A 26,236-nucleotide genomic window follows, 5' to 3' on the forward strand; every position below is an offset into this window, starting at 1 on the left:
CACGGCCATCTAGGGGTGAGTCTTCTAATGCAAGCTTCAAAGATCCAGCCTAGCGAAGCCCCGGCTGATGGGGATAACGGGAGGGTGGGGGTGGGAGGGGACCCACCAGGGCAAAGGGGGAGAATGGCAGCCAGCGCCCCTCTACAGAAGGGCGAGCAATTGAGAGTCTCCCTAGCTCATTACTTTGATTCGATCCCTCCCACCAGCGTGATCCCCCTGACAGTGTGCCTGGTTCAGCCTGCACAGGGCTGGAAACATCTGTGCGAATGCTGAAAACTTAGCAGTTCATATGGAAAAATCTGGAGTTTTGGTTCTCTAAAAACAATGCTTGCTGACCCGGAACCTGCACGTTGAGGGCTCTGGTCCCTGGAGAGGGCAGCTGGCTGCCCTCCTGCACGGGGCTCACGGGACTATTTCGGCTCTCTGCTCTGGGCCTGCCTTGGAAGTCATTTCAATCTTTAATCCCCAAACCCCTGACACTTCTCCCTTTCGCCCTTCTCCCTCACCCTTCTCCTCCTGCCCTGCTCTGCATGGGACACTCGTCCTCTGCCAGGCAGGAGGCCACCCCACCTGCTCAACGTGCTGCTGCACAGGTCCAAAGGCAAGCGGCCCAACCCCCAGGGTGAAGCTGAAGCCACACCACACTGTCCTTCCTGTGGGCTGGGAGGGAGGAGCTGGGTGTCGGCAACTGCTGAGCAGGTGCGACGTCCTCGGGCAGCGCCGGGCCTCCTCTGAGCACGTCAGCAGTGACACGCAGTGAATGCAGGGGTGACAGCCTTCTGTACAAGCCGCCGCAGCCCCACACTCTGGCAAAGGCAAGAGCCCCACGGAACACGGCCCTCTCTGGTGACTGACAAAGCTGTGGGTGCCAGAACCACTCAGAAAGGGCATTCATCCACCCCGCACACACTCACCACCTTCGGGTCCTGCTGGCTTTCCATTCAGCTGTGCCCATGACTTTGGTCCACCTGGCACTGAATTTGTGTTCTGGAAGAAGGAAGAAAGTAGAGAGCCAGTTCAGTGAGTCCACTATTCAGTGCCTGAGTGGGGCAGCAGCTTCCACTCGAGCCCTGTCCGGATCTCTCAACAGCTTTCACAGTGTCCCACGGCACCCACTCGGTGCTGCAGTCCCGGGGACGGGCACTGGCAGACCCACCTCTGGATGAGGACAAGGAGGAAGGAGGAAGTGACTCTCAAAACCACAGCACTGGTTCTACAGCAAGACTAGGACTCAGATCCATGCTGCCTTCATGCTGTGCCCTGGAACACTCCATCAGGCTGTCACTAACGCCCACAGAGAGCACTCAGTCTTGCTCCAGAGACAGAAACTACTCCAGCACGAGTCTACCAGAGGAACGCAAACACGCCAGCTCTCTCCGCACAGGCCAGCTGCTGCACCCTCTGATGACTGTCACTCAACAAGGCAGGCCTCCTCCACTCATCTGGCCTTGCCTGCGCCAGCCCTCAGCCCCGCTGTCTACCCTCTGCTATCTCATGACACCCCGGGAAGGGACCAGTCACACGCCAACTATGGCTCAGACAGGGGTGACCGACAGACACTCAGCTAGAGTGGCACAACCCAGACCTGTTCCCAGCTCACTGAGTGTCCAAAAGCCCCTTAGAGTCTGCAACCACTGAGCCCACTTGCATGATCTTCAACAGACTCAACGGGCTTCCCTCCCCAGCAAAGGAAGAGGCGCAGAGAATACACCAAGTGCAGCGTGACTCTCCGTCGGCTTGGCTGCCATTCCCCTTGCTCAGCAAGCTCCCCCTTGCACACACGCACCCATCACAGGGGCGCTCCGTGATGCCCTCAGGTGTCCCTACCCACACATGCCACAGGGGCTGGAGTCCTCACTGGGCCGCGCTCACTCTCCTCCCTCACACAATGCACCACACACCCTCCCCCTGCTCCTTCAGGCACTAAACTGGGGAGAAGCCGTAGGGCCGAGAGTGGGTTGTGAAGATCACTGCGAAGTCCATGCCAAGAGCAGAAGCGCAGCATCACCTGAGGAGCAAACCCTGGTGTCTCTGCATCCCCTCCATAGTGAAGGGAGACCAGCAGCCACGAAGATGAGCACTGGATGAGGTGCCTGGTGCTGTGGCCCGACCAGCTCCTCCACCGCACTGCAGCCTAAGCCCTCGGCGACTCTTCAGAAGAGGTGCCCAGGCCCTTATACAGCGTCTCCAACAGTGGGCTCAGATACTCCTGTCTGTCGACACCCCAGAGGCGAGTTTGCTGACTGCCAGGGCTGAGAAACCTTGGGACCACACTCTCACTCAGGGCCACATGCTGGGAAACTGACACAAACTCAGCCCTCCCCCGACTCGTCAGGCCCAGGTGTGAATGGATCCGGCCGTCGTAGGAGCACGAATGTCTGCTCCTTTTTTTCAGTTTCAAAAGCACAGTTCAGTGTTGGCTGCAGAAAGGGTGACGGACAGACAGACTTCCCACGTATGGTCAGAGAGAAGGGAACAGCTTTCCCAGACTTGATTTGCCCGGAGAGCAACACAAAACCAAACTACAGCAGTTCCAACTGTTGTTAGGAGAGCTGGCGAATGCTAGCAATCTATGCTGACGTATCTTTTGTCTCCTAAAAAATTCCTAGATTTCTCATCTAGATTTCTCGCCATCGGCCAAGTCTATCCTGCTGATCTATGTAAATTCAGTGAGGCTCCGATGGACCAAGCAGATCAGGAGCCCCTGCTTCGTTAATTAAATCATAGCTTCCTGTTTGAAAAGCATGTTCAACATTTCAACAAATCAAGGTATTTCCCAGTGTGGCAAACAGACATGCGCCCTTAGAGACATTCAGTTAAGAAAGGTTTCCTCCAACAAGCCAATCTGGGGTGCTGTCCGCGGAGCACGGTAGCACGCAGCAGGCTCTAAGAAGCCCTGCAGCAAGGCAGTGGAACTTGGCTTTGCCAGCGTGCTGCCTCCTGACCCCTGCGGCCTGCCACTCTTGGTGGTCCCAGGTCACTTCCATGGAGCTCACCAGGGAAACCCCGAGGAAGCTGCCAGTCAGCCTGAGTGACGTCACCTCATGGCCAATCAGCAGGAGTCCCAGCAGGTGCCCACATTCTAATCTATACCTGGGGTCTTTCTCTGAAAGCTGCGCATCACGGTTTTCATCAGTGACCACAGCAATTTCCCACGGCCCTGGGTCACTGGGTCAGTCTGCCTCGGGAGCACATTTCTCAGAGACACACCCATCGGTCCGCAGCACCTACCTCCGGACTGATCGACTGAGTCGGTTTCTGCAAACTGGAGACAGATTTCTGCAAACCCGGCGGCGGCTGCGACTCCGGCGGCTGAGAGGCTGTCGCACTGGAACTGGGCAGAGGCAGGACACAGTGGGATGATGGGCAGCACAGGCGGGCTGAAAGGGCCCCTCTGCACCCCCAAGTCACAGCTGCCCAGCGGCTTACTGGGAGCAAGGTCGCCCAGCGGCCTATGCTGGCAAAGACCCATGAGAAACTGAGCCGCGTCTGCTCCACCCACTGACGGTTTACAAGACAGGGCCTCCCTCTGCCTTGCTGTGGAGCCTCTGCAGAGCTTGCTGGAAACAATGGAGGAGAGGGAGGGCTGGGCAGTGGTGAAAGCGAGTCACAGGAGCCCCATCCCCCTGACCAGGATTCCCATCTGCTTTGAGACAAAAGCAAATTTTTCTACCTTCTCAGGGCTAACAAAGAAATACAAGATCATAGTAAAAATAACTTTTTTTTTAATTGAGAGGTAAGAGAGACAGCATGAGACACAGAGAGAAACTGTGAGCTCCCATCTGCTGGTTACGCTCCAGATGCCTATAATGGATGGGGCTGGCAGTGCCAGAGCTGGGCACACAGCCTAGGGCTCCCATGTGGGCAGAGAGAACCCAACTACTTGAGCAATCGCTGCTGCCTCCCAGGTTGTGCACAAGCAGGAAGCTGGAGTCAGCCACACGGAGCAGGAGCCAGGAACGGAATCCAGGCAGTCTGATGTGGGGTGTGGGCAGTTTAACCACTAGGCCAAAGACCCGCCCCAAAAAGAAGTTTCTAAATATATAATAACACAGAATTTTTCACAATCTGATCCTCTAGAGGGAGGGCTTCATACACCCAGGACAACACCATACATATATGGACTTCTGCAACTTTTTAGTTTAATATATTTGAACATCTTTTCCTACTATCTACCTCTTTCTTTTAATGATGACATAGAAATGGATGGGCCATAATCTGGCCAGTCTCCAATGTGGGTATTTTCCCTAGGAAGAGACAAAATTGCAATAAGCGGGCCAGCGCTGCGGCTCAATAGGCTAATCCTCCGCCATGCGGCGCCGGTACCCCAGGTTCTAGTCCCAGTCGGGGCACCGGATTCTGTCCCGGTTGCCCCTCTTCCAGGCCAGCTCTCTGCTGTGGCCAGGGAGTGCAGTGGAGGATGGCCCAAGTGCTTGGGCCCTGCACCCCATGGGAGATCAGGAGAAGCACCTGGCTGCTGCCATTGGATCAGCGCGGTGTGCCGGCTGCAACGCGCCAGCCGCAGCGGCCACTGGAGGGTGAACCAATGGCAAAAAGGAAGACCTTTCTCTCTGTCTCTCTCTCTCTCACTGTCCACTCTGCCTGTCTTAAAAAAAAAAAAAAATTTGCAATAAGCGTTTTTGTATGTGCACATCTTTACACACCTTTACACACTGTAAGATCCTAGAAACAGAACTGCTGGATAGAGAGATGTTTTAAGTTTAAGACATATTGCCAGGGGCTGGCACTGTGGCGTAATGCGTTAAAGCTTTGGTCTGCAGTGCCAGTATCCCATACAGGTGCCGGTTTGAGTGCCAGCTGCTCCACTTCCGATCCAGCTCTCTGCTGTGGCCTGGGAAAACAGCAGAAGATGGCCCAAGTGCTTGGGCCCCTGCACCAGGCTCCTCCTGGCTTTGGATCAGCACAGCTCTGGCCATTGCAGCCATTTGGGGAGTAAACCAGTGGATGGAAGACCTCTCTGTCTCTGCCTCTGCCTCTCATTGACTCTGCCTTTCAAAAAAAAAAAAAAGTTGCCAAACTGCCAGCTAACACAGCCATGCCCACAAGCAATCTTCTGCGAGGGCAACAGGAGAGGACTCTGAATGACGGCCTCTGTCTGCCACAGCGGCTTCCCAGTCACTCTTTCTATTCAACTTTCCACTCAACGAGATGCCAGGAAGGCAGCAACCCACTTGGCAAGAACCCAGCCAACGTCAGTGGCTTTATCTGTGAGCCGAAGCCAAATCCTACACAGACGCTCTTGCAGGCTTGCGCTGGCCCTCCTCTCACGTCAGCGTCTACTAACACAGAAGCTTCCAGGCAGTGGCATTGTGTTCTCCAAGCCCAAGCACTGAACCCTCCCTGCTGCCAGCCACCCCCACACACTCCACCAGCTCCGTTACGCCCCTTGGGGGGCCATGGCCCAGGCACAGCAGAGAGCCACCTGGGGTCTGCTGCCGTCTCCAGCACGCCTCTTCACCAGCTCCTGCGCGTGTGTTTTGAATGATGGCCCTCACTGGAGCCTCCCAACACTTTCTACACCCATGCTGGGAAAGACTGGAGAAAGGAGGGAGCGATGCTTTTCCTCTCCTCTCAGAACTTCCAACAACAGCTGCATGCCAGTGCGCTCCTGCTGTGAGGTGTACCACTGGCACGGAATGAGACCATGGTTGCCCCTGCCACACTCTTCCTCTGGGCCAGGCCCTTCATGAAGTACTGGACCTGTGTTATCACTCCTCACAACCTGCCCTAGGGCCAGGTGCCATTCCCACATCCAAGGGTGGCCTCAGAGGCTCAGAATGAAAGACTCCCCAGGTACACCTAGCTGGAGATCGCACAAACGTCAAGTGTACTGCCAATCAACGTGACTGTGATTCCTAAGCAAGCTTACATAACAGATAGGGACCTCCTCCAGTCACTGCTACTTTATAACCATGTGGCTGGATTATTCACTCTCTATGTCTGTCTCAAATAACTGCAGGGCACAATTTTACAGAAGTGGCTCTGGCCATTTCCACCACAAGCTGGAATGTGAAGGACACTGGCTGGTGGGCTGCACTCAGGGTCCCATCTGCTGTCCTATTTCCTGCACTGGCAGGGAAAGCATGAGACACCCAGGGTAAGATGGTGCAAGGCACCTGTGAGTTTTGTCTCTGTTCCCCAACTGGCAAGCCCAGCAGCAAGTTTCTGCTGCCTGCCCTGGCAAGGTCGTCCCTCCCAGGACAAATTTGCCTCCCTGGCTGGACAGAGACGTGCACCCGGGTCACGTGCCACGGCACACAGCTGCTCTGACTCCCTAAGGACAACTCTGCGCCAGACCCTTGGCCTCCTATGGCCTCCTGAGAGCAGTGCTGGAGGGGGTGAGCCTGCCGGGAGGCGGTACACTGAGACCCCAAACAACGAGGACCACGTGTCCACCCTACAGCAGCCTCCTCGTTCTGGGCAGCTGCTATGCCCCCAGGGACACCCACCTCTAGGAGGGGAAGACCTAAGCACTAGCTCTGTCCCCAGAGGCTCTCACAGGAACTGGCTCCGAGTCATTGCATAAGCTCCCCTTGGGGACAAGGCCTTTCCTAATAAGGCACCGAGGGACACTGATCCCTGGGGACAAGGCTGCTCACAGAAATGAAGCTGCGTGGGCTCCAGAGGCCAGGAAAACTGAAGTGAGGAAGCAAGAAGCACACAAGGCCACACCAGAGAGAAAGGAGCTCCATGTGGAGCCCCGGGTCTCCAGCCGGGGCTGCTGCCCAGCATTGCCTCCATCCCCGCGGCCCCGGCCCCGCTCTGCGCCTCCCCTGTGCTTACCTCTTTGGGTCTTGCTGGTCCTGCTTGTTTGCCCATCCCGTCCCGTCCTTGGGTACTATAACGATGTTGGGGTCGTTTCCTTTGTTCTCCGACTTCAAGCTTGGCAGGTTTGCAGGTGGTGGCATGCGCCGGGCTGTGGCAACTTTCCCGAGACTCTGTAAGCCATGTCTAGGAATAACTGCAGGGGAAAGGGTGGGACAGACAGCACACAGGAAAGCTGCAGCCCCGAGCGGCCCGCCGCAGCCAGCTGCACTTTCAGACTCGGGGTGAAGAGGGAGCTCAGCAAACACGCGGGGCAGACGCAGTGGGACACCAACGGTCTGCAGCCACCTCAGGAGCTCTTCCTGAGGACCCCAGAGACAGAGGCGGCTCAGCACAGAGCTAGGCCCAGAAACCTCACCCCACACAGCAACCATCTCTGGGCAAGTCCTCAGTACGGCAGGACTGTGCCTTCACCCAGGCCAGGCCCGAGCAGGGGACCTTGGCCATCCGTGGGCTGCAGACAGGATCAACATGAACCTTCCCCACCAAGTTTTAGAATATCAGAACCAGGAAACTGAAAACAGTTAATGCTAATGCAAATGAAGTTCCTCTCCAGCCATCAGACTGGTAAGAGGAGGACCAACCCACTGCAGCTGGATCAGACCACCCACAGGAGGCAGAGGGTGTCTCTACTTCCCGAGCCCAGACGGGTCTGCACTCTGGGCACGTGGGAGGCTTTGGTTTGGGAGCTGCTCATCAAGGGAAAGCTGAGGAGTGGCCTCAGCCTGCTTCTTACCTGAGGATCTGACCGCGTCTACTGATTTTCCTTTATACTTATCAAACAGGCTGAGAGTCGAATACTTGCTTTTCCCATCCTTGCCCTTGGTTATTTGCCCCAAACGATCGGACATTGCGATGAAATGTCATCTAGTAAGGAAATTTTTCTCGGCACCGCTCCCAATCTGCCTTTGAAATAGGGGGGAAAAAACGTGTCAATCACCAGCACCTCCGATGCAGCAGACGGATCCAGCAGACTTCAGGGGTCACGGTTGGCCTGGAGATCTGAAGACAGCTCTGGACCATCCTTAGGAAACGCCCTTGCCGCCACAGGCAGTTGACTCACAGGTAAGAAGTGTCTGCAGACACCCCAAAAGTGATCCATAGGCTAGGCCACCCCCAAGCCCACACTTTGTTAATGATTCTTGCTGTCTGAACCAGCAGCATCCGCTGCACACCACGACCCCGCCGTGGAAGCTCTCACATACTCAGCCCTCTCTCCAATCCAAGGGCAGCTCTTCAAGATGAAAAAGCAACGCTCACCCCTGTAGAATATCCATGTACCATCAGAAACAGAACAGCCAGGACAGGGGGAGAGACATGGCGCACTTGGGCACTTGGGCCCAGGCTGCTCATCTCAAAGAACAAAGACAAATCAAAGGCAGGCAACCCAAGTAAGCAAATCATTCAGCACAGCGGGGTGCATGCTGTCTTCCACACCGCGGAAACAGCAGCCAGAGAGGAAGCGTCTGCATGGGGCCTTTCTTCCCCCATCTGCCAGCAGCCATCAGGTACACGCTAGCGCTAGCACATCCAAGAGTGGAGTCGTGCAGAAAGAAGCAGTGGGACGCAAAGCGCTCTCTCCTGAGGGTCTCCTGCCGGCACCACTGCCAGCTCTGTGCCCCACAGAGCGCCCTGGCAAACATGCAGATAGAGATGCAGGCAAGGTCACGTCATATATGAGTCCTATACTCTGTGGTGGCTGCAAGCACCCAGTTCCTAAGGCTGCAACCCACAGCAAGCCTGCCCACCATGGTATTAATCAGAAAAGTTTGCACAAAGCCTTCAGTCTGTTGCCAAGGAACAAGCTGGACGCCATGCTGGGGCTCTAGGAGTCCTGAATCCTTAGCGGGCTGTGAAGATGCCTTGTCAAATTCTTTCAGGTCACCCTCATGGATCCATTCCACAAAGCTATCAGAAGAAATCCTGACACCCAGTGGACCCCCAAACCAGTCCATGAGTACAGGGAAATGCGGGGACTGCCGTGGCCTCAGGAAGAACAAGTTCACCACACTGCGGGTTCTGGCGGTGCGGCCTGGTGCACTCAGCTGCACCGCTGCCGCTACGACAAGCAAAGTTTGCAGAATCCGTAGCCAACAACCTAGGACACTTGTGCCTGCTATAAAGCCAGTCTGCGACTGCAGAGGTGTCTGGCCAGATTACGAGTTCCCCGCAGTGAGACTTGAAGACTGCCTGATGGAGCTACTTTGTCTTCATCTTACACAGCAGTGCTTAAGATAAGCTACGTGGTACAACAGGTGTGAGAGAGGAAAAAGATCTGCCTAGGCAACAAAAGCAGCTCCCCCAGACACCCCCGGGTGAAACAGCCAGCACCCAGGGCTGACAAAAGGGTGCCCACCTGTGCACCTGCACGTACAGACATCCAAGAATCCCCCTCTCCCCACCACTTGCTGACCTGCAGGCATCCACGTGTCCAGCAGCACTGTCCTCATCACTCACTCACTTGCTCTCGATGTGAACACTGCATGCCCGGGAGCACTAAGAGGACTAAGAGTTTCACTGCCTTTCCTACACCCAACTTCAACTATAGGTTCCAAACCTGATTAAGAAACAAAAACAAAACAAACAAACCAAAAAACCAAGCAAGTGACTATTACTCCCCATCACCAGAATTTATGTAAGGAGAAGATTAGGCATGTTAATTACATATCCTTAGCGACTGTAAAAACATCCACCAACTAATCAAAGGCACTTGGTGGTAGGTGCCACAGTAAGTTCCCACTTCACCACTCTGCACTTAAGTCACCCAGGCCAGGAGAGGCAGCCAGTGTGCTAAGAGGATGGCAGACCCAAAGAAGGCTCTGGAAATGAAACGCTGTATTACAACCCAAGACACCTGGGGGTGTCACCTCTGCATGCCAAGAAGGATTCTGTGGATGTCACCGAGTGAAGGGTCTCGGGCGGAGAGATTGCCCAAGCACGAGGGTCCTTGCAGGAGAGGCAGGAGGGTCAGAACCTTGGGACCACAGACACAGAGGCTGGAGAACGACTAAAGACAGACGAAGAGTGAGCCAAAGAACGCAGGCAGCTTCCAGAGGGAACACAGTCTTGCTAACAATTTCATTTTAGCTCCATTAAGACTCATTTCCAGGGGCCGGCACGGTGGTGTAGCCAGTGAAGCCACCACCTGCAGTGCCGGCATCCCATATGGGCACAGATTCAAGTCCCAGCTGCTCCACTTCCGATCCAGCTCTCTGCTATGGTCTGGGAAAGCAGTGGAAGATGGCCCAAGTGCTTGGGCCCCTGCACCCAGGTGGGAGACCCAGAAGACGCTACCAGCTCCTGGCTTCAGACGAGCACAGCTCCAGCCGTTGCGGCCATCTGGGGGTTAGCCCTGCGGATAGAAGACCCCTCCCCTCTGTGGAACTCTTTCAATAAAATAAATAAATTTTTTAAAAAAAGACTCATGTTCAGATTTCTGAGCCCTAGAGCTCTAAGAATAAATTCAAGTTGCTTTAAGCTACTAAATGTGTGATAATTTGCTACATGAGCAACAGGAAACTCATACACTCCTTTACTAAGATACTTCGACTGGACACTGCCATGTGCTACACAAAACTGGACCAGGACACGCAGGACAAGCTGGACATGACCCACATGGGACCCGCCGTGGTCACTGGGATAATTAAGAAGCATATTCCAGATTCTCTCACTTCTGCATCATGCTCAAAAATGCTAAACAGCAGCCACGCCCTAGAGCATGGCTTTCACCTGAGGGTAAAGACAAACATTTCTGAGCAAAACCAGTATGTCTCTTCCCTGTCCTAAGGCCTCTACCCAGCTACATACACAGAGACACCTCCATTCATTCAAATTCAGCTAGGTTTTTTTGTTTTTTGTTTTTGTTTTTTTGACAGAGTGGACAGTGAGGGAGAGAGACAGAGAGAAAGGTCTTCCTTTTTCCGTTGGTTCACCCCCCAGTGGCCGCCGCGCTACGTCCAGTGCACCGCGCTGATCCAAAGCCAGGAGCCAGGTGCTTCTGGTCTCCCATGCAGGTGCAGGGCCCAAGCACTTGGGCCATCCTCCACTGCACTCCCGGGCCACAGCAGAGAGCTGGGCTGGAAGAGCATCAACTGGGACAGAATCCGGCGCCCCGACCGGGACTAGAAACTGGAGTGCAGGCGCCACAGGCGGAGGATTAGCCTATTGAGCCGCGGCGCCAGCCTCAACTAGGTCTTTACATAACTAAATACCAATCTAATAAAAGGCAACCATCAACCATTTAAGAAATCAAGCATGGCTGGCACCACAGCTCACTTGGCTAATCCTCTGCCTGTGGCGCTGGCACCCAGGGTTCTAGTCCCAGTTGGGGCGCCAGATTCTGTCCCGGTTGCTCCTCTTCCAGTCCAGCTCTCTGCTATGGCCCGGGAAGGCAGTGGAGGATGGCCCAAGTGCTTGGGCCCTGCACCCACATGGGAGACCAGGAGGAAGCATCTGGCCTCTGGCTTCGGATCGGCGCAGCACGCTGGCCATGGTGGCCATTTGGGGGGTGAACCAACAGAAAAGAAAGACCTTTCTCTCTCTCTCTCCCTCACTGTCTAACTCTGCCTGTAAAAAAAGAAAAAATCAAGCATGTTAAGATTCAATGTGGGGGCCTGGTGCTGTGGCATAACAGGTAAAGCTGCCGCCTACAGTGCCAGCATCCCATATGGGCCCTGATTCATATCCTGGCTGCTCCTCTTCCAATCCAGCTCTCTGCTATGGCCTGGGAAAACAGCAAAAGATGGCACAAGTGCTTGGGCCCCTGCACCCACATGGGAGACCCAGGAGAAGCTCCTAGCTAGCTTCAGATCAGCCCAGCTCTAGCTGTTTCGGCCATTTGGGGAGTGAACCAGCAGATGGAAAACCTCTCTGTCTGTAACTCTGCCTCTCAAGAAAATAAATACATTAAAAAAAAAAAAGATTCAACATGGGGGTTGGTGTTGTGGCATAGCAGATAAAGCCACCACCTGTGATGCCAGCATCCCAAATGGGTGATGGTTTAAGTCTTAGCTGCTCCACTTCCAATCCAGCTCCCTGCTAACGCACTTGGGAAAAACAGTGAAAAGACGGCCTAAGTGCTAGGGCCCTGCCACCCATGTGGGAGACCACAGGAAGCTCCTGGCTCCCAGCTTCGGCCAGGCCTGGTGCTGGCCATTGCAGCCATTTGGGGAGTGAACCAACAGATAGAAGATCTCTCCCTCCCCCCAACTCTTTCAAATAGATAAATAAATCCTTAAAAAAAATTCAATGTGGAAAGGCTGGCCCTGTGGCACACTGGGTTAAGCCACGGCTCTCCATGCTGGCATCCCATATCAGAGTGCTGGTTCAAGCCCAGCTGCTCTGCTTGCAATCCAGCTCCCTGCGAAGGCACTTGGGAAGGCAGCAGGTGAGGGCCCCAGTGTTTGGAGGTTCCTGCCACCCACATGGGAGGTTCAGATGGAATTCCTGGGTCCTGGCTTCAGCCTGGCCCACACTTGGTTGTTACAGCCATTTGGAGATATTTCTTTCTCTACTACTCTGCCTTTCAAATAAAAATATAAATCTTAAAAAGATTCGATGTAGAATTTTAAAAATTATGAAATTTGACCAGAAACACTTTTTTCCCATAAATATTGCTAGAAAGTCTTAAAGTCTGTTAGCTCACTGACACAAAAACAGGTCCTTCTTCGATTCTGCCCTGACCGTGCCTGTGGACAGAGGCTAGAGCGGACACAAACAGGTGGTCTCTGTGTGTCCTCCTGATGCATCCCATCTTCTCTGAGAGCCATCCATTCCCACCTCAGCACCCCAGGGAAAACAGAAAAGACGGTGCACAAACAGGAGTCACTCCTGGGGATTAACACTTGGTCTAAGAGATGTCAGTCAGCCTACAACTATTACTGGAACTGGGTATTCCCGGTAAACACAACCATTCCACAAACACTAACAGGGCACCTGCCATGTTCTGGTACAACTCTCTCCACCTCTGGTGACCAGAGCCTAGGTGGTGCTGGAACAAGGAATGCACTGGACGAGACCTGCACTAAACCTGCACGCACACTGTTTCTGAAGTGGCTCCCTTCTGATGAAGCTTCACACCTGTTGAGCACACTACTGACCTCAGCTTCCCCACTGACTGAATGAGAGTCTGGACAAGAACTCGCCAGGATCGGCCATTTCTAAAAATCAAGCATGTAAATAACCCACCACATCTGGGATTTAATTCTGATACACACCTGGGTCTAACAGGCAATCACCTGCGTCCCTATGCTATGGAAACGACCCCCTGGGGCAGGAGCCTACCACCTGCTCACTTCACTCTCCACAAAGACTGCACAGGCGGTTCGTTCAGGCTGATGTTCCCTTAGAGCAGGGGCAGCACATCAGGCGGCCTGGCAGGGAAAACGCAGGTGTCCCACACGGCCCTCAAAGCCTGACGGACCGACTCTGTGAGCTTCTACAAGTGACGTTTACGGACACCCACAAACAGCACACAGCACGGCTCCGAGATAAACACATCATCATCTGGATGTCCCCCAGCTGGATGTCTCTCCATTGAAGTGCTGCCACACCGGGGCCTAGCTCGACCCACACCCATCTGGCTCCCTGCTTGCCAGCTGGTTTTCACAAGCGTCAGACCAGGAGGCCTTTAACCAACCTCCAAACATCTACTGAATTTCTATTTATCGGCACACACTCCAAACTCAAGCAGCCTTGATCCCATGGTAGTAAGAATACCATGGGTTTTTGTCAGGAAGTCGGCTTAGGCTTCTGTGGGTTGGAGGTCACAGGATCTCTCCAGATTCGTGAGAAGAGAACTGGCTAGAACCAGTCCCAAGTCCTTGCAGGTAAGTGGGGACCAAGTCCTGCTTAGGGCCACCTGCTGTCTCCCCTCCGTTTGGTGAGCACAGAATTATTTTCATTCCCAAACAAAATCTGATCTGGAACGTCCATATTTACTACCCAGAAAGCAGACCCGAGCTGGGCCCTCCTGCCCCCTCCTGCCCCCCATGGCAACCCTTCCTCTGCTTCAGCAGCCACCTGAGGGCCACCTGGGGCCCAGGGGCACTCTGAGAAATCTCTGCCTAAAAGAAAACATTGCCAAAAGGCGGTGGAGAAAAGGGCCAAAAATCCACGGGAAGGTAGCTCTGAGGAATGAGTAAGTGAAGACAAGGACTCTGACAGCGAATCCGGATCTGCATACTTGGGCAACTGAAGGCAGTGCTGTGAGGTCCAGGCAAGATCTGCCAACAAAGGCACCTAACATCCAAGCCCCGCCTCTCCAGTCGCCAACTGCTAACCAGGTTCCTATCTGCGCACCAGAGGGAAAGTCTCCCTGCACTCTTATTTTATCAAAAGCCATTTCCGGATAACAGGATTAATTTCACTCCACACTTGGGTAGCAGCCAGTGTCAGGTGCCTGAGCAGGCAATTTGGGGCAGCCTGGAATGCACTGGGAACCCTAACAGCTGCACGTCCAGAGCTGATGGCCTCCAGCACTGCTGAGACTGGGCATCCTGCTAAACACTCCCATGCCTTAGCTCCCTGACGACGCACAACCACCCCTTCTGGGAGATACTACTGTGTCAGCCTGTTTGGCAGAGAACGTTCAAGTTCAATCAGCACAGGAAAGTAACTCGTCCAAGGTCACAAGGCTGCCAGGTGCTGGAGCCAGGCCTGCAGATTAAGTGCCCGGGGAACCTGGGACGCCACTGCCAACAGGAAAGACTGTGCAATCCGTTCTGCTGTCCGTCTGCCCAGGCTCAACAGCTGCGTTCTGGCCTGCACAGACGGTGGTACTGGACAAAAACTCCACGACAAGCACATTATGCCACACCTCCAGCAACCAGAGTTCCAGGCAAAGCAAATCCACTTCCATGCTTTTTTGACCGTCTCCCTGAGTCTACTAACAGTGAATCAAAGTCACCTTCTGCTTCCTCTAGTCCTCGCCCTCAGGACAGCCAGGGGCACTCGTAGGTGCTCCTTCCTGCAGCCACTGATGTGGAGGAGGATCTCGCACAGCACAGGGTCCTGGGCAAGACGTATGACGAATTCAGCATGAGCGCTGTGGTCCTGGGCATAAGCAGACGTCCAGAGGTGGGCAGGAAGGATGGACAGTGGTCTGCACAAAAGGATTAAGACCCCACTACTAAACAGAACACCCCCAAAGCCATGATCACAAACAAATGGAAACTGATAGCAGGCTGGACCAACACTTACGGGCCAGGCACGGATACCCAATTCATCAGCACGAAACCCAGGGACATGACTAACAAGGCCTATCCTTCCCCAACATGTCCATGTCGGGCCAAGAGAACCTTCACACAGGAAGGCTGCATCACCACTTCCATTACTCAAATGTTTACTGACCAATATGTGTGCCAGACACCGTGCTCTGCTGGGGAAGACAAGGAGACTGCCCCTGACTCCAGGAGCAAGGAGTTCTGTACAAGGCCAGACAGTAAATACATCTGGCTTCATGGGCCAACGGTGTGCTGCAACTGCCCAGCACCATCAATGCAGCATGAGGGAACCACAGATGGTACACAGGGGCACAGCTTGCTTCCATATAACTTTATCGACAAAAACAGGAGGCAGGCCAGAACTGGGACTGCAGTTTGCTGGTCGCTGGTCTAGAGGGTAAGAGTAAGCAAATGAAAACAGAGCAATAAGATAGATCCAACAGAGTCCCACCCACGGTGGGGGCAGGGCCGTCTAGCTGGGCTCTGAGGGGAGACTGCTGGCTCACTCAACACTGCGGCACCTACACATCTCTAGCTCTCACGGACTCCCAGCCCAGCGGTCAGAAAGGCAGGGGCAGCTCTCAGGAAGCCGGAGCACCCACACCCTTGCCCTCGGAGTCAGGAGCTGGCCCATCGGGAAGCTGCAGTCCGGCCAGTCGCAGCACAGTCCGCTCATTCACACAGCACAGACTGCCAAGGAAACACTGCTTGAAACTACGCTCCCAAGGAGCAGCAGAGGGTAGCAAAGTGGGGCTTCTGCCATGTGATGACCAGCGTCCACTAGAGGGGACAGCGGCTACCACCAGAATGGGGCAGTCCTCGGCCCTGAGGAGACAGCCCGTTAGGAAGCCACAGAAGCCACAAACAAGGACTTGGGCCGGTTCCGGCCAGTTCTCGGCTCACCCTCGCTCTCCTGCTCTTGACCTGCAAGCCCCTCTGCCTCACTGAACTCCGCTCCGGCCCGCCAGGCCCAGGGCTTGTTCAGCCATCACACACCCTGGACTGAGCCCACAGCCCCAGCGTCCAGACTACACTGGAGGACACAACGCAGTGGCCCTACACCGCCACCAACCCCCACCTGCCAATCTCCTCTCTGAACCCCGGTGTGCATTTCACCTCCGTCCCGAAAGCGCTGTGACAGAACTGCTTCCTGCACACTGCTCATGCCCTCTTCTCGGGCATGCGTGTAAGGAGAACACGAGACACACACCTTCTCTGATCCAGCGCTCGGCCTCGGCACACTGTCACCAAGGCTCCTCTCCCTGCCCTGCCACAGTGCTCATCTCTCTGGACGCCTCTTCATCAGCAAAGCCTCCAGTTCACTAACAGGGCCGCTGGAGTGCTGGGCAGACCTGGCACCTGTGCCCCAACCCCTCTGTGCACCAGGAGCTTGCCCCCGACGTGCGTGTCACCCTCAAATTCATAGATGTTCCAGGCCTATGGGAGGACCCCTTTACTTAACTCTCAGGAGACAGACACACACACTGTGATTTTCACCAAATTTTGGAGACAAACACTCTGCTGGGACTACATTTTAAACAACACTGAACTGCCCCAGTTTCAGGCTGTCCCAAGCCAGGGCTCTAGGTGCATCCAGGCAGATCCAAACGATCACACACTGCATGCAGAGGCTCACTGGTTACCTGTAACTCTTCAGGACAAAAGGATGCGACTATGCCCGACAGGGAAAAGCCACAAAGCCCCCAAACCAGCTCCCAGATACATCTCTAGACCTCTCCTCACCAGAACAAGCCCCACGCACCCTGGTGCTGCCACGTTGCAGCACTGATTATCCGCCTCCTGCTATTCCATTTCCATTTCCTATTCAAAGGAGTCTGGCAAGAAAGGTCATAAAACATTGCATATGAATTCTAAACAGATTTGCTGTTTGTTTAAGAAAACTATGAAAATACTTTTAAAGACAGCTTAGAGAGACGGCAGCTGCTGGAGCGCAGGCATGCAGAGGAAGCCATCCCAGGCACCCGCAGCTGTCCCTGGCCAGCTCAGGGGCAACTCTGTTTACAACACCTCAAAGCCCTTCCCAACGGAATGACGTCACCTGCAGCAGGCCGGAATCCGGGCAGAGAGAGAGGAAGGAGGAGGCCAGCCTGGCCCCAGAGAAACCATTGCTCCCTGCCTTCCCAACGTGACATTCTCTTGGTTTCCTGCCAAAGCCGGTCTCCCCGTGCAGCAGGTGGCACAGAGTACCCTCGCAGGGCCCACTCCCCCCACAGGCAGTGGCTTCTCTGCACACACAACGCCCAGAGCTAAAGGAGCCCAGGAGGCCTGAGGCTACCCCACCTTACTGTGTCCTCACCTAGAAGCTACCAATGCCACATCAACACCTAAAGCGGTTCCAGGAAGCCAGGCGAGGCCATCAGCCACTGCTGCCTTCCCGGCCCCTCCTCAAGGTCTGGGTGACAGGACGGAGGACTTCACCGCACAGTTGGAAGGAGGCGGTGACAAGCGACCAGAAACCCCACCGGTCATTTCTTCTGGGCCTCACCACTGCAGCAGCTGCAGATGTCCCGATGCAGAAAGCCAGGCCACGTCCCTTCATGTGCGCAACAGCAGAGTGAAACTGGCAAGAGGGCTCAAGCCTGAGTGTGACTAAACAAGCTGTGTCACCCACGCACAAACTCTGGTCCTTCCAACTCACAGAAACACAATGAGAATGGAGGGGTTCTCGGTTCCCCGTGGCAAGAAGGACCACAGGCACACGGGGCTCACCCTTCCGGAACCCCCCCAAATGAAGTAAACAATAAAGAGAACCCAGAAGACAGGGACGACCCTGGCAGACATGGCTGTAACACATCCAGCAGGCTGAAACCCAGTGAGGTGCAGCGGGGAGAACACCCATCCTCCTGGGATGAAAGAGGAAGAGGGAGACTGGAATGCAACAGGCGGGACTGCCTCGAGGCCGCGCATGCGAAGGCCAGAACCCCGTGTCCCATTCCCCTCCCCCACTGGACAAACCAGACAAGACAGGCCAGACTGAGATCAGAGGGGATGGGGGTGAGGAGAGAAGCCAGAGGGAGTGGAGAACTACAGAAGCCTTGGGCCTCTCTGCTGACGCCACACAGAAGGGTAGCCTCCAAGCTGACGGGGTTCCTTTCCAAGGCATCTGCTCTGAAAAACCCGAGAAAGAAAACCTACACTTGGGGCGCCCATACAGAGGAGCTCCCACCTATTTGCCCGCCCAATCTCCAATCACACAGGCATCTGAGATGGCAACTAAAAGGCAGAGACCAAATAAACAGGCAACCTACAGGAAACAGACAATGCCAGCAACCAAAGACAAAAACGATCCGTAATATAAAACTAACATCCTCAGGGCTGGCACTGTGGCTTAGTAGGCTAAGCCTCCACTGCAGTGCCGGCATCCCACAGAGCGCCAGTTCACGTCCTGGCTGCTCCTCTCCCGATCCAGCTCTCGGCTATGGCCTGGGAAAGCAGTGGAAGATGGCCCAAGTCCTTGGGCCTCTGCACCTGCATGGGAGACCCGGAAGAAGTTCCTGGCCCCTGGCTTCGGATCGAGCCAGCTCCAGCCGCTGCAGCCATTTGGGGAGCAAACCAGTGGACAAAAGACCTTTCTCTCTCTGTGTGTAACTCTGCCTCAAATAAATAAATAAGAACTCTTCAAAAATTTTTTAGAAAAACATCCTCATAAAATTAAGGTAAGATACTACACCCATAAAACTAAAACAGGATTTTTTTTTTCCTCAAGGGACAATAAAAAAGCAAGAAAAAAACTCTAGGAATTAAATAATGATAGTCCAAATCCCTTAATTTCAGGCTAATCACAAGAAAAACATCAAACAAATCCAAATTAAGGGGCATTCCTTAAAATACCTAACCAGCACTGCTCATAACTGTCAAGATCATCAAAAACACCGGAAGTCTACCGACTGCCAGTTTCCTGGCAAAGTCCAGACCTTGGTTAATAACAAGGCACCAATGTGGTTCATCAGTTGTGCTGTCATTTACAAGAGGGGAGATGCGGGCATGAGCACACACCGCAACTCCAGCTTTTCTGTAAATTGCCCTAAAGTTACAAAATCCAACAGAAGAGGTAGAAGGCAAAGTTAAGCAACCTCTGAAAAATTAACCCCCTAATTAAAGGATTCATCTAGGAGTCCAGATCTGCTTAGTTCTAGAAGCAAGGGTGGGGTGGAGGGGGCGCTGGGAGGAACTATCAAATAAAACATCTCCAGGGCTGAAGTACCCCAGAGTGCAAAAGCCCACTAAGTAAAAGGACACAAGGTACAACACAAAATTTCAGAACATTAGGGATAAAGCTAAGAACTGTAAGCTTCTAAAAGTTACTCTCTCCCACCTCTAAAAAACACAGGTCCCAGGGACAAAGGATCAGAACTGCGGGAGTTCTCAGGAGCAACACCGGTGACTCCTCATCACTGCCCTCCCCGGAAATGCTTTTCAGTCTAGAATGTAATCAACACTCCGCCAACCAAGTCAAGTGTGGGCACAGCGTAAGACTCAAAACATTCACCTTCTCAGAAGGTGCCCAGGGGTGTGCTAACAGAACAGGATGGCAAACATTTCAGGGGCCAGTCCCGTCTGTCCACCCAGCAGTTCATTCTCCCTCCTCCCTGGGCAGCCTGAGAGCCTGAGCGAAGCTGGCACAGACCCACACCCAGCTACAGGAAGACGAGCCAGGTCCAAGAGAAGCCCACCCTCCTTATAGTGACTGGTTCAGAATGGATATGTAACCCATCTGGACAAACAAGACACCTAATTCCTCAATGGCCCAACCAACCCAAGCGTGCCCACTTCTGGACTTCAACTTACTCGTCTTAAATACCCTCACTGAGGAAGACAGTTTAAGAGACTTGCCCAAATTATCCAACTGAGCACAGGATCCAGGAAGGACAGACTCAACACAGAAGCACAGAGGCAAGTCTCAGCATGAGCACCATAGGAAGCTGGAGACAGTGGCTGTGCCGTGGGCACAAGAGCAAGGAGGACAGAGGGCTCCAGGACAAACAGGGCCGTTAACTAACATGCCAGGCAATTACAAAGGAGGGTCTGTTGCTCCTTCTTGGAGCATTATGAAAAGCGAAAGACATAAGCTTTAATGGACTTCTATTTATCCATTTTCTCTGTCGGCTAGTACTTTCCCTACCCTATTCAAAGAATCCTGCTTTCTCTAAAATAATATTCCCCTAAGTTTTCTTCTAGAAGCTTTATATTTTACCTTTCCTTTGGTGTTTAGAATCCAGCTTTCTCCAGCACCTTCTGTGGAAAGGCCAGCTCTTCCTTTTGTCGCATGGCACCTCTGTCATAAACTCTCTACGTGCAGCATAACTCAGCCCATCCACCACCCTGCCCTAACTGCCCGGGCGCTCATCCAGCCTTGATGTGTGGAGACCCCTCCTTCAGCTTTGTTCTTTCCTTCAAGAACGCCTTGACTATTCTTAGCCCTTTGCACGTTCATATAAATTTCAGAACTGGCTGGTCGATTTGCAAACGAAACAAAAAAAGAGCCTGCTGGGGATGTTGACTGGAATGACATGGAATCCGGACATCAGTCTGGAGAGAAGTGGCATCTTCATAATGCCAAGAGCCGGCAAGTGAGTAGCGCAAAGACCATACTCACATGGCAAGGGGGCGTGACTGCTTCCTGGGCATATACTCGAACCCAACACACACACACACAATGCATCGGAGGACATGTATGGTGACACTAACGGTAGCGTTATTTGTGGGAACTACATGAAAACAAACTAAAGTAGATCACTACTAGTATGCATGAACAGATCCACAGAACTAAACTTCTCAACAATGAGAAAAAGTTAATATAGCTGCATGGATGAAGCTCACAAATACAATGGTAAGAAGAGATTTATGAGGGCCGGGGAGGGGGTACAACCCACAATGAAAATGTAACTGACACAGATCTATAGAGAGACAGTACAATTTTTAAATGAGAAAATCATCAGAAATACAAAATATGAGAAAAAACAGATCTCTGCACCTCAGAGCCAGCAGGTGAATCGACCCACAGACGATGGGACCAAGAGATGCAAGCAGACATGTTCACAAGTGACTCCTAGACACAGCTCAAGTTCTCAAAAGCAAAAACCTCCACAGCAAAAGGAGAAACAAAAATGACCAACCACTGGAAATCTTACAATTCACTTTTAAAAACTCTGAATCAGAGAGGAATTCAAAAACACAGCTGCAGAAAACTAAAGAAAATATGACAAAAAACTTTGAAAACAAAGATAAATTTGTGTTTAAAGGAAATCTGGTAACTTAAAGCTTTAAATTCCTTGTAGAAAAAAAAGCAAATTAAGCATTTTTGAGAAGTCATAAAAAAAGACAAATCAAATGTGAAGGAAAACAGAGACAGTGGGGGACGGCACTGTGGCGCAGCGGGTTAATGCCCTCGCCTGAAGCGCTAGCATCCCATATGGGTGCCAGTTCTAGTCCCAGCTGCTCCACTTCCGATCCAGCTCTCTGCTGTGGCCTGGGAAAGCAGTGGAAGATGGCCTAAGTACTTGGGCCCCTGCACCCACGTGGGAGACCCGGAAGAAGCTCCTGGCTCCTGGCTTCAGATCAGCACAGCTCCGGCTGTTGTGGCTTCTGGGGGAGTGAACCAGCAGAGGAAGACCTCTCTCTCTGTCTCTACCTCTCTCTGTAACTCTGTCTTTCAAATAAATGAAAGAGAAAGAAAGAAAGAAAGAATTTAAAAATTGGAGTCCTCTGAAACAAGAAATAAAACATAACTAAACCACTGAAAGAAAGGTGTCAGTTCTCCCGTTTTATGTGCAAGAAATCATGGCTGGGGGCTGGAAGTGTGGTGCAGTGGGTCATCGGCATCCTGTATGCGCACCTGCTCAATTGGAGGCTGCTCCACTTCAGAGCCAGCTCTCTGCTATGGCCTGAGAAAGCAGCAGAAGATGGCCCAAGTGCTTGGGCCCCTGTGCCCATGTAGGAGACCCAGAGGGAGTTCCTGGCCTCAGCCCAGTCCAGCCCCGGCCATTGTAGACATTTGGAGAGTGAACTAGTGAATTAATAGATAGATCTCTCTTTGTGTCTCTAACTCTGCCTTATAAAAATTAACATCAACAACAACAACAACAACAAAAACTCAAAGAAAGGAAAATAAATCGTGGCTCAGCAAGGTTAAATGACTGGGGGCCGGTGCTATGGCACAGCAGGTTAACGCCCTGGCTGGCATCCCATATGGGCACTGGTTCTAGTCCTGGCTGCTCCTCTTCTGATCCAGCTCTCTGCTGTGGCCTGGGATAGCAGTGGAAGATGGCCCAGGTCCTTGGGCCCCTGCACCCATGTGGGAGACCCAGAAGAAGTTCCTGGCTCCTGGCTTCAGATCGGCACAGCTCCGGCCGTTGTGGCCACCTGGGGAATGAACCAGCAGATGGAAGGCCTCTCTCTCTCTACCTCTCTCTGTAACTCTTTCAAATAAACAAAATAAATATCTTAAAAAAAAAAAAAAAAGGTTAAATGACTGGAGTCAGAGAGCTGAAAACCCTGAACTTGAACCCAGTTCAAGCAGACATCAGGTCCAGCTGGGAAGTGTGGGGCATTCAAGGGGCACTACGAATACAAGGTCTGCTCCTGGGACTACGAGGTCTGTTCTGTGGGCCCCAGGCAATGACCACAAATGCCCACAGCACGCCCAGGCTCTGCCAGTGCCCCCAGGGCCTGTGGTGGACGTGAAGGTCTGGGTGGGGTCTGAGCTGGCACTGGCACTGCAGTCTGGTAAAACCCACACCCCCACCCACCTCACAAGCACACATGCCCAGGCTGAAGCCTGAGGACTGACTAGAATCCCATCTGCAATCTGCAGTTACTGGCCTCCTCCCCTTCTGAATATGCAGTTACGGGGGAGGAGGGGGTAGATTTTCACTTCACTACCCAGTTAGGGATGGGCACTGGAAAGAAGTGCCATACACAGGCCTCCTACTCCAGCCTCAAAATTTAACACAGACATGCACAGCTCTATTTCAGTTTCTCCTTCCCTTACTACCTCCAAATAATAGTAAAATCGCTAGCGAGAAGTACTTTACAAACGCCAACAAAACAAATCTGCATTCTTCACTGCAAGATCCGACTTGGCAGAGAACAGAAACTGCAGGTGGATTTATGCTGGACTGTTCCTTCGAGCCAGATGAACAAAGCAGATCCCAAGAGCCACAGATACACTACCAAGGCCCAACGACTGAACTGACCTGATTTCTATGAACCAACCAGGCCCCAGCACCAGGAGCCATGCACTCTGCGTGGATCCGTCTGAGCCCCTGCCAGGAAAGAACCGACGGCGCACAGCTGTCTGGTCCCTGCCCATACCACTCCCCTCAGGTATGCCAGTTTTTAAATTCAGGTGACTCACCTGGGTAACCGTTGCCTTGGGAACTCGGACATGTTACTAATACAGTCAGCGCGATCAATTCAACGTGCAAGACCAATCAATCCAACTCAAAGGTAACCTCTGTTAATCTGGCAGGACCTTGCCTTGCCTTCCCCTCGGCTATATAAGCCCACCAGCAGCACTGTGGTCTGGTAAGGACTCTGCACTGTGCTGGGACTCCGGACCTCTCTCACACACTGGTCATCCTTCTCAGAACACGCACGGCTACTCTGATCTTTCTAAGGCCTATCAGCAGTCCCCCACGCAGGGGTAGCTTATTTACCCACTGCCCTGGGGATGGACATGTACATTACGATAAGCAGTGCTACAACCAACACTCTAGTACTTGCATCTTTATTACACTTGGGCCAGTATTTCTATACCATCTGACATTTCTAAAAGAACAGCTTGTTTGTGTGCAAGGAACTGGAAAGGCAGAGAGGTGAGGAGGGAGAACTGTGATCGCTTCCCCAGGCCCCAGACGCGCCACGGGGACGCAGAACAACAGCCTACTCAAAACACACCGCTCTGGAACCACCGCTCCCACAGGGCAGCCCCAAAGGATGTTCCTTCACAACAAGCAACCCAACCTGTTAGCCAGGTGACTGAAACCCACCACAGCCGCAGAAGAGCCTCCTAACCAACGCTGAAGCTCACTACCTTCCCTCCATGCAGGGCAGGAGGTGAGGACAGGCCAAGGTCACACTGTGTTTTCCCTTGCTCCAGTACCTCCTCTCAGAACTGAGCCCCATGCCCTGGGGTGTGTGTTCAACAGTGCAGCCCCCACAACCCACCTTCTCTTTAAGAAAAATAAATCCAAAGATACTGAAGGTGGGGGGAGGGGCTGAGAGGGCTATGTGCGGTTACATGATCTCCAACAACCCACACACTATTTCTATTCCAAGCCTCAGACACTACAGAAACCCAACGACGACAGGCCCTGGGGAACTAAGCAGACAAGATCGGGTCTGAAAGAACAAAGAGTGAACCCCGAAATAATGCCCAGATGTTCCCTAGGGGCATTCACAGGTATGCCACCCCGTGATTTCAGCAAGGTGGAAAGAGGAACGTTGTCCTCACTGCGAACACACCAACTAGTCACTGATTATTCACAATGAACACACATGCTACAAGATCTCCTGCCCTGCCCCACCCCTATCCCCCACCATATACAGACTGTGCTGTGCACTCCCCCTAGCACTGTCACACCACAGGGCACACAGCCCACTCGGCCCAGCCCCCACCTTCCCCACAACACCGAATAAAGCTTGACCTTCTCTGAGCCAGCACCACTGAGTGTGGCCAACACCACGGTAACCCATCCAGGATAGGCACACAGCACAGCACAGCAAGGAGGCTGCCAGATGATGCTAGGGAGCCTCAGCCTGCTCGCTTGAGCCCACCGTGAAACACTCACCTCTCCTCGCTTCAGGCCTGGAATTCCTACATGGCTAAAATATCCCTACCAGTTGGGAAACAGAATGGTCTCCGTAGCAGCAGCAGTCATCTCTTAGCCGTGGACACAGCAGCAGGGAGGAGGGGACGACCTTCATGCTCTACTGTGCACCTGGGGAGTGCTGGGATTCTTGAAACAAGCCTGTACTGTTACTGTTATGTTGCTGCTAGTCTTGGTAGGTTGAGCAATGCAGAAATCAACACCTTACACCACTCCTGACTTGACAAGGTTCTTGGCACTGGGCTAAACGCACCCCAGGAATCTGTCCATACGCACAGCAGTGCTGAGACAGGGCCCATCCTTACTGTCCCAAGTCCTCCAGCGGCGAGGTGTGGGTGGTGGAAAGCATAGAGCCCACACGACCTTAACTGAGCTGCCTTCACTCCTTCCGAGACACTTACCTCAGGCTCTCCAAGATCGGGACGGACTCCGCAAAGTGCAGCAGGAGCGGTCAGTGACAGACGCCCCATTAGCTGGAAAACACATCTGCAGTGGCCTTTAACTGGGGCGAGAGATGGACACAAAGAGCTCCCAGGCGCCCGCACCGCGAGAAGGCCCTTGTGGTTAAGGCATCTGAGCTCCCGGAGCTGAGGGCACAAGCCACCTGCTCTGGGTCTAAGTCTCCAGCATGTAGCACAGAGCCTGGCACGCAATTAGAAGCCCAACATCTAGTAAATAAACAAGCCCCAAGTGTATAACCCGCCAACTCCAAACCCCCAGGTCCTTGTGGTGCCAAAGCCAGCAACCATTAATAGCTACTGCTTCTCCAGAGCCTGCTTCCTGCACCAGGCACCTATAAACAACACTCCAACACAGGGCCCTCTGAATCCTCTCCCAAGTTCTATGAAGGTGTTGCTAACACATTATGCACACGCAGAGAATAAAGACTGGAGACAATTAAAAAACTAGCCCTCAGTCACTAGGCTCAGAAGTGGTAGAATCTGGATTGAAGGCAGTTGACCCCAAAGCTAGGGTCTGCACTGTGGGGTGCTGCATTTTGCAGCCAGTACCTGCCAAAGAGAGCTGCTGTCCACCAGGGGGAGGGGCAGAGGGGCGAGGCGGTCCTGCCTCCCCTAGTAAGCTCCCCGTAGACTCCCAGCTAACAACAGCAACCCAGAGGGCCACAGCAGTGCATTTCCAAATCGTGTCTCCTCTGGGCACTCATCTTGGCAGAGCACAGATCCTTCCAACCGCGTCTGATGAAATACCACCCCGGCTCTTCATCTACTCACTAAGTGGAAAGAAGGGAAAAGCTGGAGCCCAGAGGCCAAGCGACTGAATGGGAAACTGAGCGACTGCACGTCGGCCATTATCAGA

General features: G+C 53.2%; 1 protein-coding gene across 9 annotated transcripts in view; it reads right to left on the reverse strand.

Annotated features, from left to right (window-relative positions):
• The window catches only part of PRRC2B (proline rich coiled-coil 2B), an 83,064-nt gene that overhangs the window by 48,144 nt on the left and 8,684 nt on the right, over positions 1–26,236 (reverse strand). For 8 of the 9 annotated variants that reach the window (XM_062207357.1, XM_062207353.1, XM_062207352.1 and 5 more), the window contains exons 2-5: positions 7,583–7,752; positions 6,805–6,982; positions 3,232–3,334; positions 915–987 (exon numbers count right to left, since the gene is read on the reverse strand). In XM_062207357.1, the coding sequence (XP_062063341.1) occupies positions 915–987; positions 3,232–3,334; positions 6,805–6,982; positions 7,583–7,697 (469 nt within the window). In that variant the 5' untranslated portion in view covers positions 7,698–7,752. The remainder of the gene's footprint in view (positions 1–914; positions 988–3,231; positions 3,335–6,804; positions 6,983–7,582; positions 7,753–26,236) is intronic. The other variant, XM_062207350.1, reaches the window with a different exon arrangement.

This window comes from Lepus europaeus, chromosome 12, assembly GCF_033115175.1.
Source record: "Lepus europaeus isolate LE1 chromosome 12, mLepTim1.pri, whole genome shotgun sequence".
In the NCBI taxonomy this organism is placed as follows: Eukaryota; Metazoa; Chordata; class Mammalia; order Lagomorpha; family Leporidae; genus Lepus; species Lepus europaeus.